General features: G+C 47.5%; 1 protein-coding gene across 1 annotated transcript in view; it reads left to right on the top strand.

Annotated features, from left to right (window-relative positions):
* Nucleotides 1-13,898, top strand: part of Bcr (BCR activator of RhoGEF and GTPase) — a 142,403-nt gene that overhangs the window by 109,801 nt on the left and 18,704 nt on the right. Inside the window, exons 9-16 of the mRNA XM_047560046.1 lie at nucleotides 777-898; nucleotides 2,087-2,255; nucleotides 4,165-4,284; nucleotides 5,676-5,751; nucleotides 7,150-7,254; nucleotides 7,889-7,963; nucleotides 9,957-10,054; nucleotides 12,369-12,500. Of these exons, the coding sequence (XP_047416002.1) occupies nucleotides 777-898; nucleotides 2,087-2,255; nucleotides 4,165-4,284; nucleotides 5,676-5,751; nucleotides 7,150-7,254; nucleotides 7,889-7,963; nucleotides 9,957-10,054; nucleotides 12,369-12,500 (897 nt within the window). The remainder of the gene's footprint in view (nucleotides 1-776; nucleotides 899-2,086; nucleotides 2,256-4,164; nucleotides 4,285-5,675; nucleotides 5,752-7,149; nucleotides 7,255-7,888; nucleotides 7,964-9,956; nucleotides 10,055-12,368; nucleotides 12,501-13,898) is intronic.

Genomic DNA, 13,898 nt, shown 5'->3' on the forward strand with positions numbered 1-13,898 from the left:
CCTGTCTCAAAAAATAACAAGGGCTGAGGAAGTAACTCTGTAGTAGAAAGCCCTGGGTTCAAATCCTAGTGCCTAAATAAATAAGCAAGCAAGTAATTTAAAAGAGGAGTGACCGCTACTTTGTACCTTGCTTATCTTGTTTAGTCAGGAGAACTAAATTGGAGTCCCAGATATGGGGCCCACCAGCTTCTTGCTACCCTTGCAATGACTTCTAGCACTGCCCCTTCTCAGTTGCTGGGCCCCGTCATCTTCCCAGTGACATGCCACCCCATCTATACCCAAGTGTCAACCTGTTTCTGCTTCATGCCCTGTTTCTATGACAGTTCCTTGATGGGTATATCCTCTGCTTCATGTGGCTGGCTTCTTGCCCGTGCTGAATATCCACGTGCCACTCCAGAGAGGTCCTGGCTGGCCCATCACTTGTTCTCACAGCAGGCCATTTACTTGATTGTGCCCCTCTCTGACCTCATGGCCAGTGGCCATCAATGTTGCCTATCCATTCATCCTCTTCTTCAGGTCAAGCTCCTAGGAGGGACTCAGAAATGTTTCCTGAACCAAAAGCGGTGTGTATAAGCCCCATCTGTTAGCAGACTGATGTTATGGACAGAACATTCTGAAAAGTGGGTCTGAGTATTGAATTTGGAGGGAGTGAAATTTCACCAGGGTGAGAATGTCTCCAGAAAGGTGACCTGTTCTGCTTGGCCTGGAGAGCCTAGCACACCCCACCAACCCTACCCATCTGGCCCTAACTCGAGCCCTCCCCACCATGCCTGCAGCACCGGCAGCTGCTGAAGGACAGCTTCATGGTGGAGCTGGTGGAGGGGGCCCGCAAGCTACGCCACGTCTTCCTGTTCACCGACCTGCTCCTCTGCACCAAGCTCAAGAAGCAGAGTGGAGGGTGAGTGACAATGGGGCCCCGACCCCACCTAGGTGGTGACTGCACCCCAACACTCCAGGAAGGGAGGGTCTTGGGGACAGGAGTAATGATGTGGCCAGGCTCCTGTCTACATTCCGTTTCTACCCAGATGTGGTGCCAGGTTCAGAGTTGTCACTAGCAGTCCAGAGTCCTCATGGAGCAGGGTCAGTGACTCAGCTTTCTGACCATGACTTCATGTATGATTAGAGGAAGGTTTTATCATAAATCATCTGAGAAGAGAGAATGACAGGTCAGGAGGCTATAGGAGCTGGTGTAGGCTGCAGGTATGGGGGTGTAGTCAGCTCTCCCATGCCCTGGGCAGGGTGAATGGATACCTGGCCAAGTGAATGTTGTCTCCCTGAGCCTGGTGATAGCTTTCTTTTTCTTTCTAATTTTTTTTTTTTTAACAGTATTAGGGATTGAACCCAGGGATGCCCCACCACTGAGCTATCTGCCCCAATCCATTTTAATTTTTTATTTTGAGACCATCTCACGAAGTTGCTGAGGCTGGCCTTAAACTTGTGATCCTCCTGCCTTAGCCTCCTGAGTAGCTGGAATTAGAGGTGTGTGCCATCATGCCTGACTGGTGATGGCTTCCACGTTATTCTCAACATAAGCCCACCTCTCCCCACCACCACCATGGGTCAAATTTTCCCAGGGTATACCAGGTTGGAAGGAAGCAAAGAGGTTCACACTGGAAAGACCAGAACTGGCTCTTATCTGCCATTCTGCTGCTGTCATGCTGAGTGGATTTAATTAGTCAACTCAGAAGAGAGTCTCTGGTTCCCTATCTGTGAAGTGAGGGGATTGTACCAGGTAGATCCTCAGCTGCTTGAACTATGCAGTTCTATACTTCAGTCCTGTGTTTCTACTGAGTGACCTTGCTTTGCTTCCCTGTGAGCTGTCAGGGTTAGCACAGGATAAGGGGGATCAGGGCTCTTCAGATACTTTGGAGCCTGGGGTCAAGTGTGGAATATATGTTCCCAGGAGTCACTAAGGTTGGGACTGCTAGTGCCTGCCAACAGCCTCCTTCCAACCTGTCTTATGAAAAAAGCACTGGGGTTTGGATCAGATAACTGCAGTATTATGGATCTAAGTTTCTCAGATTCTCAAACAGTGACATTAGCAAAAGAAGGCAATCAGCTTGTTAACATTCTCCTTTTCACCCAGCAAAACCCAGCAGTATGACTGCAAATGGTACATTCCGCTCACGGATCTCAGCTTCCAGATGGTGGACGAATCAGAAGCAGCACCCAACATCCCACTGGTGCCAGATGAGGAGCTGGATGCATTGAAGATTAAGATCTCCCAGATCAAGAGTGACATCCAGAGAGAGAAGGTGTGCCTGACTAGGGGAAGCGAGAGCCAGGCTCTATGTGACCTGAGAGGGAAGCAGCCCCTCATACATCAACTAATGGGTTCTCCACTGGGCATCTGACCCCATGGCTAGATGCCAATAGTTTTGAGAGCTTCCAGCTAAATTGGGGTTCTTATACCAGAGCAACTAGCATCCCAACTCTGATGGGAAATGAAGGGGTGCTAGCTGTGGGCATTCAGTGTGTCTTTGACAGGATACTTCTTCTACCTAACAGATGGCCCAATGTCCAGTTGTCTGACCTGAGACCAGGAAACCCTCACATGGGTAACTTGCTTATACTGGCAGTTGCCCTTATAGGTCTTGTCTGACCTGTGTCCAGTTTACACTTGTCTGACCTGACTCTGGGAGCCTGACTGAGTTTTTCCTCAGTGTCCCAGGGAAAACCTGGCCTGGAGTAGCCCCTAATTCTTCTGATGGAAGATACAATTCAATACGCATTTCAAAAGAAAAGTTGTTCAGAGATAACTCATGGATCCTTGGCAGGGAGGGTGCAGTGAGTTAAAAGAACAGTTCTCTGCCTCCAGGTTGCACAGGCAGGAATGAAGAGTCAGTCAGAGTGCTCATTTGGTAACTTGCAGTTTATGTAGGGTAATAGGGTGTGTGTTGCTTTAAGTTCAGAGGCAAAGCATAACTGGTTTCCGTTTTAAAGGAAGTGGCAGAAAAAGAGGGGAGCTCATTCTGCTAGGTGGAAGAAATGCCTTTAAGTTCTTATCTGGCTACCTGCTTGAAACATTCAAGTGTCCTATTCTGATACCTGTGCTGTATCACCCCAATATACAGGTGAAGTACTGAATCACTGAGAGAAAATGCACTTTGACCATATAAGGTTTGGGGTAGTCCCAGGTGTGGGGCCAGACAGGTGTCTAGCTGTCCTCTTTACAACTACCCTGATGGAGGCTTAGTCCAAGGTGGGAAATGCAGCCCTGCAGGGCACTGGTCCTTTCTAGACAGATTTAGAAGGTTGTAGAGATAGTGAGAATGTGCCCCTCAAGTCTGAGGTTACCCCAGGATAGGGACAAAGTGCGTTCCAAGAAAGTTGGTGCTCAGCCCGGAGATTCCTTGCTGAAGTGAATGTGGCAGGAGAGGATCCTCCATAACCCCCACACCCCTTCCCAACCCACTGCACTATAAACCTAGCACACTTAGGAACATTTGGGGAGCTGCATGACAAGGGGAGCCTTATGCATGGAGTGAGCATTACATTGTTTATTTGTGTAGGTGGAACTATGGCCACCATGGTAGAGTATCCCCAGGCAGAGGGGGTGCCGGTGCTACCTTCTCAGAAACTCAAGCTCTATTGACTGCCACCTCAGGATTATCAACATTGTGCCATTATTCTGGAGATTGGGACTGGGGCCCTAAGTAGTAACGGGCAACTTGGTTTCCTCGAGGTGTAGTGACTTCAGGAAGGATCCACATGGCTCAGGACAGGGAGGGCTTTCCTATCCAGATCCTAGTGATGTTCATCTGGACTTGCTGGGACCTCCACAAACACTCCCAGGGGTCTGATACTGAAATAGCTCAGGTCAGGGAGGACATAAGGGGCCCTTTAAGTCACAGCAGCATCCTGGACACTGGGTTTAGAAAAACTGAAGGCAAGGACATGTGTAAAGTTCTCTCCCCTCTAGCCTTTATGAGGAAGGACTAATTTCTTCAAGAAAGGTTTATTGAGCACATTCTATAGCCTGTGCCAGGCCCTGACCCCAAGGAAAGGCTGTTGCTGTCCTCAAAAAGCCACCAGCAACAGCTGAGGCTCTGGGTTGTGCTGAGTAAACAGGTGGCATCCCTTCCCTCTGCAAGCCCAGCATGTGGGTGGGTGGGATAGACTGAGTGGAAAGAATGGAAAAGCAAGACTGTCCTCTCCCTGCAGAGGGCAAACAAAGGCAGCAAGGCCATGGAGAGGCTGAAGAAGAAGCTGTCAGAGCAGGAGTCGCTGCTGCTGCTCATGTCTCCCAGCATGGCCTTCAGGGTACACAGCCGTAATGGCAAGGTGAGTGCTGCTGCCCAACTCCCTCAGTCTTTCCCTGTAGATGCTTTTGACCTTGGATGGTCTGACCAGCTGCAGCTGAGATTCATCCAGCTGACTCTGTAGCATGTGTTATCCATAGCTCATATGTGGCCTTTGCAGCTGCAATCCTTTTTCTCTTGAGAGCATACCTGCACCAAGAGAGACCTGCCCAGTGTGACACATGCAAGCACACATGTCCTTCTGACTGGTGCTTTGGACCATAGCCCTAGGGTAAATGGTAGCTGACTCAGCTCCCATAGTTGGGGAGTGGCAGGTTCTCCAGGGAGGGAATAAGATCAGGTCTTGCAGGCTCATGAAGACCCAACCCTTAGTACAGAAATGCTGTCTGGGAACCTTAAGGTCCATTTAAAGGAAATGGTAAAACCCAACTACTATGTTTGACCATAAAGCTCCAAAAAAGAGAGAGAAAAAAAGAAATGAGATGTTCAGGTTGAAAAGGAAAAATTAAAATTATATGATTTTATATACAGAAAATCCCAAGGAATGTATATAAAGACTAATAAAGAAGTTCTGGTAGGTTGCAGGATATAAGATTGGTATACAAAAAAAAAAAAAAAAATTTTTTTTAAAGGAAGTGGCAGGAAAAAAGGGAAGCTCATTCTGCTAGGTGAAAGAGATGCCTATACGGTCCTATCTCCTGCCACCCACTTGAGCCATTCGGGTGTGCTATTCTGATGCCCAGGCAGCAGCCTGTGCTGTGTAACCCCATTACATAGGTGCAGTACTGAATCACTGAGGGAAAGTTGCACTCTGGCCATGGAGGGCTTAGGGTGGTCCTGGATATGGGGCTGGAGAGGTGCCCAGCTGTTCTTCTTACATCTGCCCTGATGGGAGGTGAGCCCTAGGTAGGGAATATGGTCTCTCTGTGGTGTCACATGCACCTGTCAATGTGCAGAATGGTTCTCTAATGCCTGGCCAGGAGAGGAAGCTGATGGACTTTTCCAGCGTCCTTATCTCTAGGTCACTGTTCGCACTTGTGGGTTGGATACAGAAAGTTGACTTGCATCAGCTCTGACCTCTGCAGATCCTCTCTGGTAACTCCTCCATGTTCCTTAGTTGCACCCCCTCTGCCATTGTCACCTCCTGACCCAGATGTTTCAGGCAGAGCTTTTGCTAGAGGCAAATTTGCACAATGCACAGATGTTTTGGCCTGAAGTCCAGCTGGTGGGACAGGTGGAACATACTGAAAACAGTAAGCTTGTCTCTGAGCACACCTGGTAATGGTAGCACACCTGAGCACAACAGTCTGGTGGTGGGGAGGTATAAGTCTCAGGCTCTGCACTCTGGACTTGCCAAGTGCTGGCTTAGCTAGAATGAAGATAACGGATACCTTCTTCTTTTGCCTAACCTAGAGTTACACATTCCTGATTTCCTCTGACTATGAGCGAGCCGAGTGGAGGGAGAACATCCGGGAACAGCAGAAAAAGTGTGAGTGGCCTATGCATTGACAGGTCTTGGGTGTCTCCTGTAGTTTTTAAACCTTTATATATATAAAAAAAAAAAAAAAAAAAAAAAAATTAAGGGCCTTTATCCAAGGGAAATATCACAGGGAGCCCTATTTTAGAACATAAGTTGAAGAACTCCCCAGCCCTCTTGTACCTTCCCACCTATCCTTTCCATGAACACACTGCCAGGTGTTCCATTCCCCCACCAATCTACCTCCCTGGCAATTCCCTCCACAATCCTTCCCCAAATTTCCATCTCTGTTACTTACCCCCTGGATGTGCACACACACAACTGCCCTTGCCTACCCTCAGGCCTTTCTTATACCCAAACACCACCCTATCCCCTTGGCTTCCCCTGTGTTCCCCTACCCTTATCTGCCACCAAAGCTTCCCTACACCCTAGCAGGCACTGATGTCAAATAGACCCTTGACTGAACCCACCTGGACAACCACTGTGCTGACCCCTGTCCACCTAGCTGACCCAGAATAAAATACTCCTCTCTGGAATAACCCCTTCCTTCTCTGGTCACATTTCTCTATTAGCAGTTTTCTCCCTCTCCAGAACTTGAAATTGCACCCCTGATCCTGCCTGGCAGTGCTCAGAGGTCAGAAGGCAGATCTCACTCCAAGTCCATGGGCTGCAGATCCCCAGCTTCCCACTTGGCTCCCTTGTAGGGGGAGTTCAGCCAAGCACTGTATCCCAGGTGGCCTGGTCCTCCTATAGCAGTGGACTGTCTCCTATTGAAAAAGCATTTTTGGCTCTGCTATCGCACATAGACTCTGACCTGCGGGCTCTGCCTGACTGCCCTGTCCTGAGCTCCCATCCCCTCATGTTCATTATTTGTTCCTGTTTGGAGCCATTTCTTTCCTTTGATGCCACTGTGTCCTGAGGGATGATGGGCTCAATGTCAGAGCTCACATCCCAGGGATTCCTGTCCTAACTTGGGACTGAAAACATTTCCAGCATGTCAGCATCTGTTCCCTGCTCAATGTTATGCCCAGAAATAAACCCTTTTCCTCACCCAAGGAAAGATAAAGGGGCCTGTGTTAGCAGAGTAAGGGATGGAGACATACTAGTTTCTGGGGAGACCTCCTACTACTCATTCTCAGACCTGCCTTGTATTTGTACTAAGGTGGTATGCAGACGTGTGGATGTGTGTGTTTGTAAGCATTAAAGATTGTCCCTACCTGTGATCCTGGGTCTGGGCTCTCCAAGAACTTACCTTGCTCTGCTGCCATACCTGAACTTCATCTGGGAGCCACCAAGCCCCAGTGTCGGCCCTGTTGTACCCCCTCCCCAATATGTGTTGAGAGTCAAGTGGGATGGATACAGAGGAACAGTGTAGACTGAATGAGCCCTGCATGTGCTCCACCCTCTTAGGTTTCAAAAGCTTCTCTTTGACATCCGTGGAGCTGCAGATGCTGACCAACTCCTGTGTTAAACTTCAGACAGTCCACAACATTCCACTAACCATCAACAAAGAAGGTGAGACCATTCTCCAGGGAGAAGAGCAAAGGACTGATGTTCCTTCTTGTTGGCTGTTGTCCTCCTGACCACTGGCTTTTCTTTCAGATGGAATATATGTGCTTATTAAGGCCTGTTGTTCTCTCCCAGGAGTGGGTGGGACTGGTTAAGAGTGGTTTCTCCCCAGGAAGCTATTGCTGGGCAGTTGAGAAGACAATGGTCACAGGCCTGAGATGGATGCTTCTCCAACCCACTGTTTGGTGGATCTGGCCCCACTCCTCTGTCCTCCCAGACCTCCTCTCATCCAGGCACTTACTGGCCAATACTTTTGATCATGCCAGACTTCGCATTCACTGTTGCATATGTGCATGTGGGCTGTCAGACACTTGGGCATGTGCTTACACACATGTATGCACTCACTCATTCCATCTGTATTCCACATCACCTGACCAACACCCTCTCTGTCTTTGGAAATTAATTCACTTTGTCTTGGCTACTGGTTCGCCTGCACTGTGGGCCCAACTAGATCCTAAGGTCCTGAACAAGGAAACCACATGGGTACATTTTTGGTCTATGGCACCACCTTGCCCAGTGCCTGTTATCTTGCCTCCTTTTCCTAGGATGCATATGTTTACCTCTTTGGTTTCTTGTGCAGATGATGAATCTCCTGGGCTCTACGGGTTCCTGAATGTCATTGTCCACTCAGCTACTGGGTTTAAGCAGAGTTCAAGTAAGTGACTGATTTGGGGAGGAAGATGGCAAGGGTTACCCAGGAAGGACTAATCAGGCAGGGTGTAGGGAATGAGGCAAGTTGTTCAAATGATCACCTTTGGCCCCTGATCACTGGGAGGTGCTGGTACTGGTTGGGGTCCTCCCTATATGGAATTGTTTTCTGAGTGACCTCTGCCCTTTTCCCTCGCTTGTCTCAGATTCTGTAAATTGGTGAGTGGCCCTCTGCGGGTGAGTCTTGTAATTGCAGAGGCCAGAGTTTGATGATGAAATCCCAAACAGCCATCAGGGTGCCAGAGAACCTAAAATCTAAGCTGGGGGGATATATATATGCTTTCTTAGCATATACAAGGCCGTGGGTTCAATCCCCAGAACTAGGGGGGATAAAAGAGCTACTGATAGAGGCAACAACGTGAATAAGCCTAAAATAAATGGAAGTAAGCCAGATACAAAAGAGTACATATTATATCATTCTTTCTGTATGAAATTGTAGAAAAACCAGAATACAGAGACAGACTATCAGAGTTTGTGGAGGGCTGGGAATGGAAGTGAGACTTGACTACAATGGATCCAAGGGGGCTTGTGGGGAAGACCATGTCCTGAAACAGTTGTAGTGTTATTTATACAAGTTTTTAAATTTACCAAAAATCCTCAAACCAGTAGATGAGGATGCAACAGATGAATTGTATGAAATACAAATTATACCTTCATAAAGCTGTGACCCACACATAACTATCTCCCCAGACCCTTCTTCCTCTGGCTGCCCTGGATATCTTATTTCCTAAAGTTCCACCAGATCTTCCTCCCTCCATGCACCTATTACTAGGACCTATCCTTCAACAATGTGGATGTCACTAGAATTGCCTCTCTATCCCTAATTTATCCCTCTTGACCTCCCCTGTTACATTTTCATCTACCTCCTCAGTGTCCCCTACTTTAAATTCCACATTCCCGAACTGAACCTATCATTCATAGACCCCAAATTTGTGGCTTTTTTTTTTCATATATATATATATATATATATATATCTCCTGACCTGATGAGTGGCACCATTGTCCACCCCTATAGTCAACATAGAAACTGCTATCCTATTACCTTGTACAGTCATTTAAATATTCTCCATCAATGGGATTTCTTTGTCATCTCTGGCTGTCTTCATCCAGGTCCTCAGCAGCATCCTTCTCTCTAGACCTAAGTCTCTACAACCCCTACCCAGTATTTTCCCCCCGCTAAAACCCAAGCTCTGTCACTAACCTTTTACAGGCACTGGACCCTATATACAGTCCGGCTTCACCCATCCCCAGATCTCCCCTCCCTCTTCTCTTGTGCCTCACAACTTTCCTAGCACTGAACTGCTTCCAGTGCCCACACTGACCTGGAGCTGCCTGTGCCCCTGTGTGTTGATGGGGTCTGCTCAAGTCACAAGTCTCTGACCCACACCTGTTGTGGTCAACAGGTGTGATGGGGATAGGGTAACTGACCTAGGCTGTGGCCTTACTGTTCAGTGTTCATCCCCACAAGGTTGCAGTGGCACATTCATCTCTATCTATTCCTCCAAGCAAAGGGCCCTTGACACCTGTGGGACTTTTGCTGGGAATTGCTAAGTGACCTAGTAATTGAATGTTCTGAGAGTTCCCATTTCCCAGCTTCACGGGCAGGGCAGGGTACTTCTTGAGATGCTGGTGTTCACACGGCCACTGTTTTGGTGTTTTGTTTATTTTTTATTTATTTATTTTTAAGATATTGATGGACCTTTGTTTTATTCATTCATTTTTTTGTGCGGTGCTGAGGATCGAACCCAGTGCCTCACACAAGCTAGGCAAGTGCTCTACCACTGAGCCATGACCCCAGCCCCTGATGTTTTATTTAAAAAAAAGAAAAGTGAAGAACTTTTTTTTTTTTTTTTTTTCCTGATTTTGAAAATAATACCTGCTCTTATGGAAAATGTGTGTGATGTGGAAAAGTATGGTCATTTTCCTATCACTTTCCCACAGATCTGTACTGCACCTTGGAGGTAGATTCCTTTGGGTATTTTGTAAATAAAGCAAAGACGCGTGTCTACAGGGACACAACTGAGCCAAACTGGAATGAGGTAAGTAAGAGTCCTGCTTCCATGAGGGCCCTGGCCTGGCGGGGCCAGGATGTTTTCCACAAGAGTTTAAAACCTCCAGGGGCTCCCTAAGGCTTCCCCCAAAGGCCATGCCACCAACATTCCAGGAATCTCCTAGAGGGGGAGGGGGGGATGGCATATCAAAGAGATTTTAGTCCAAGAGATTTTATCTTCATGTTCCTGAGAATCTTACCCACCTACCCCCATCACAAACAAACTCTTGCCAGTGAAGTGTTTGGAAAGAGTACTTAAAAGGGCTTTTTGTCCTGCCTTTGTTATCGCTTAGTATTTATGGTAAATTTCCATGTTCTTCCTCAGAAGCTGGAATGAGCTCCCTCAAAAGCTGGAATGAGGGACTGGGATTGTGGCTCAGTGGTAGAGTGCTTGCCTAGTATGTGTGAGGCACCAGGTTCGATTCTCAGCACCACATAAAAATAAATAAATAAAATAAGGTCTATCAAAATCTAAAAATATTAAAGAGAAAAAAAAAAAAAAAAAAAAAGCTGGAATGAGCTCCCTATGACCCTCTCAGTTTCCAGAAGCTTACAACTCTGTTTATGGAAGCTGAGATGGGAGCTGCAGACCCACTTCCTGGGCTGTCCCAGTCTGAAGGGTCCTGTTCGCTGGTCTTAGGATGTCAGGGTTGTGTAGTTTGTTGCTCTGCTTTCCGCAACCTTGGTAAACTGTTGTGTGACTCACATTTGGCCTTGGGCCAAATTCCTCCAGGAATGGGGAGCACAATCGCAAAAAGGCCAGTATTATTAAGTCCCCATAACTCTATATGAGATACCATTTCTAGACTCCACAGCAACTACAACCCTCATGAACCTTGCTCTTGATGGTGCAGGTAGAGCAGCCAGGCCACAGAGAGCTACCTCCCACACCCTTCAGAGCAGAGAAGGAAACCATGAGCCACTGGACAGCTCGATCTACCCTATTTGTGTGGCTAGTGGAGCAAGCAACCAGAACCCAGGTCTCCTTGCTGCTCTTTGATCATTAGATGTGATAGCTGAATAGAAGACCGATAAAGTTACCTGCTCATGTAGCTCTGGATGTCTCTGCAGAAAGACCCAAGTGGAACTGAGATGGGGGCAAGGTGTCAACTCCAGGTTAACCATCATAGAAGACTTTGTAGAGAGCAATGGGGCCAGGACCCAGGAGAGGCAATGAGGAAGGAATGGTAGGCAGGTTGTAAAAGGTGCAGGTGTGAGTCACATCTGGAGGCTCCATAGCAGCAGGCCACCTGGCATACATGCAGATCATCCAGGGGGATCTTGGCATGGCCTCTTCACCCCCATTCAGGTTTAGAAATAACTGCTTCCCCCACCCCCTCGCCTTCCTCTATTTTCCCACCTATAGCCCATGTAGGTATAAGCATGAGAGGGATGGTAGGGGCGATGAAGGGGCATGTTAACTCCACACACCCACAGCAGAAAACTTGAAAACCTGGGGGAGCATTCCAAATCATCCTCCTCATCACTCCATGGATTACTTTTTTTAAAATATAGAATTTATTTTTAATCATTTTGTTTCTTTTCTAGAGTAAGGAATTGAACCCAGGGCCTTGCACGTGCTAAACACACACTGTACCTCTGAGCTACACCCCTAACTTAGATTTTATTCTTTAGAACAGTTTTTGATTTGTAGCCAAGTTGTTGGAAAAGACAGAGTTCCCAGATAACTTCTTCCGAGTTCATCCCCCTCACTATTAAAATCTTAACACCTAAGCGGAACATGCATTACACATAATTGGTGAACCTACATTGGTACATCATTATCACCCAAAGTCCATAGTTGAAGTTAGAATTCACTCTTGGTGTTACATGTTCCATGGATTTTGACACACATAATGACATGTGTCTACCATTGTAGTATCATACAGAATAGTTTCACTGCCCTAGAAATGAAGCCATGTTCACATGACATTGTTGCCCAAAGTCATAGAATATCTGCATTTTTAATAGGCATCCCTGAGAGTCTGATGCCAATGGTGTGGCACCACTCTTGGAGATGCTATCTTAAAAGCATTTGGATTAGGTTTGAGAGGGATTCAGAGCTTCCAGAAACATCCTTGTTGGGCCACAATACATTGACAATGATGATCACAGGGATTGCTCCTGAAGGTCCCAGGACTAAATGAGGAGGGTCTAAACGCACAGGTTCTCCTGAGGCAGCCAAGAGTGCCATTTCTTGTGTTGCCACAGCTCAGGTCCCCTTCAACCCCTAGTGCTAGTGACCACCATGCTCTTAGACCTGTTTGTTCACCTGCAACTTCCCTTCTTTTTTGGGGCCACAGGAGTTTGAGATAGAGCTGGAAGGCTCCCAGACCCTGCGGATACTGTGCTACGAAAAGTGTTACAACAAAACAAAGATCCCCAAAGAAGACGGCGAGAGCACAGACAGGCTCATGGGGAAAGGCCAGGTCCAGGTGAGGCTGCCTGCCCTCCTTCCCCCACTCCAGATGCTCCATGACCTTTCTCATTTGGTGCTTGGGGACAATGAGATGGCCTGGCTCCTGGGATGGGTGGGCAGTGATGACTCTGAAGCATCTACCATGTTTGGGATGCCTAGGCCTATGCCTTCACAGGTCCTTTCCTGCTCCTGTTTGTCTGAGTATCAGTTATGTCCCATCTTGTTTCCATGTAATTTCTGTTAGACTTGTTTTTCCAGCTGAGGCCTCAGCTCCTCCATGGCCCTGGGAGAGCCCAAAGGCAGAACAGCTGGTATCATGGAATGAAATTGGTAGTTATGGGGCTGTTTCTTCTTGGGAAAGTATAAGAGTCCTAGAGTGTACTTACTCACTTGACATCTGTTTTTTGTGGTCTAGACCCAGTTTCCTGATGCACCCCTGAATAGGGTCCCCCAAAGTTGGTGTAGGAGCACCCAAGTAGGTCAAGAGGATGTGTCTACACACAGGATCCCTGGTTATAAAGGAGAACCATCCTTGCCCTCGGTCCTTCAGAAGTTTATTCAGCCCCTGAAAATCACTAGTTTCTCACACTTTTTGGCAGACAGGAACTGGTACCATCTTCCTTGTGTTTCTCAAAGTTCTGCCTGACGTTTCTGTGTGGGCAGCTGGGGAAAAGCCCTGGTATGCGTGTTCCTACAGCACATGTATCAGATCCAGATCAGCCACTTACACTATGCCTCACCCTGCCCCCCCTGGAGGTATATGGGGTCTTGGGTACTATTCTTTCCAGAGACCTTCTGTCTTCATGTGAGGCCACTAGGGAGAGAGGGTTTGGCATTCCTAATGCCTGTGGGAGCCCAGGGCTCACCAGGAAGCTCTGCCTTCCTTCCCCAAGGGCAGGAAGTAAAAACCATCTTGTGGTGAAACACCTAGTGCCAGGAATAACTTAGGGAGAAGGTGATTCTTCCCTGAGTAATTTGTGGCTTTGCAGTGACAGCCCACATTCTCCTCATTCAGATGGACAAAGTCCTTATTGAGGCTGTATGCCCCACCCCACTCCTGACTCCTGGCCAGCCACGTTCTCAGGAGCTGTACACTCCTGTCTGGTTTTCACCATGGAAGCTTATCAGGGAACTTGGGGATTCAGGGCCTCCTGGGCCTCCCTATACCTTGAGACCATGTCTAAAAGCAAAAAACATTCTCACCAACTCGTCCCTGCCCCACCACATAGATTTTTGTTCACTCTTTGACCTTTGCCTAGAATCCAGTGATGTGAGTCAGCCACATAAATGGACAATTCTACTGTTACTAGATACCAAGCACTTTTTATATTTTTCCATCCCAAGAGCATCTTGGTGCTGGCTTCCTTTGAGAACCAAAGTATTTTCACATCTGTCAAGTGACAGTTGTAGTTAT

Source organism: Sciurus carolinensis, chromosome 8 (genome assembly GCF_902686445.1).
Source record: "Sciurus carolinensis chromosome 8, mSciCar1.2, whole genome shotgun sequence".
Classification (NCBI taxonomy): Eukaryota; Metazoa; Chordata; class Mammalia; order Rodentia; family Sciuridae; genus Sciurus; species Sciurus carolinensis.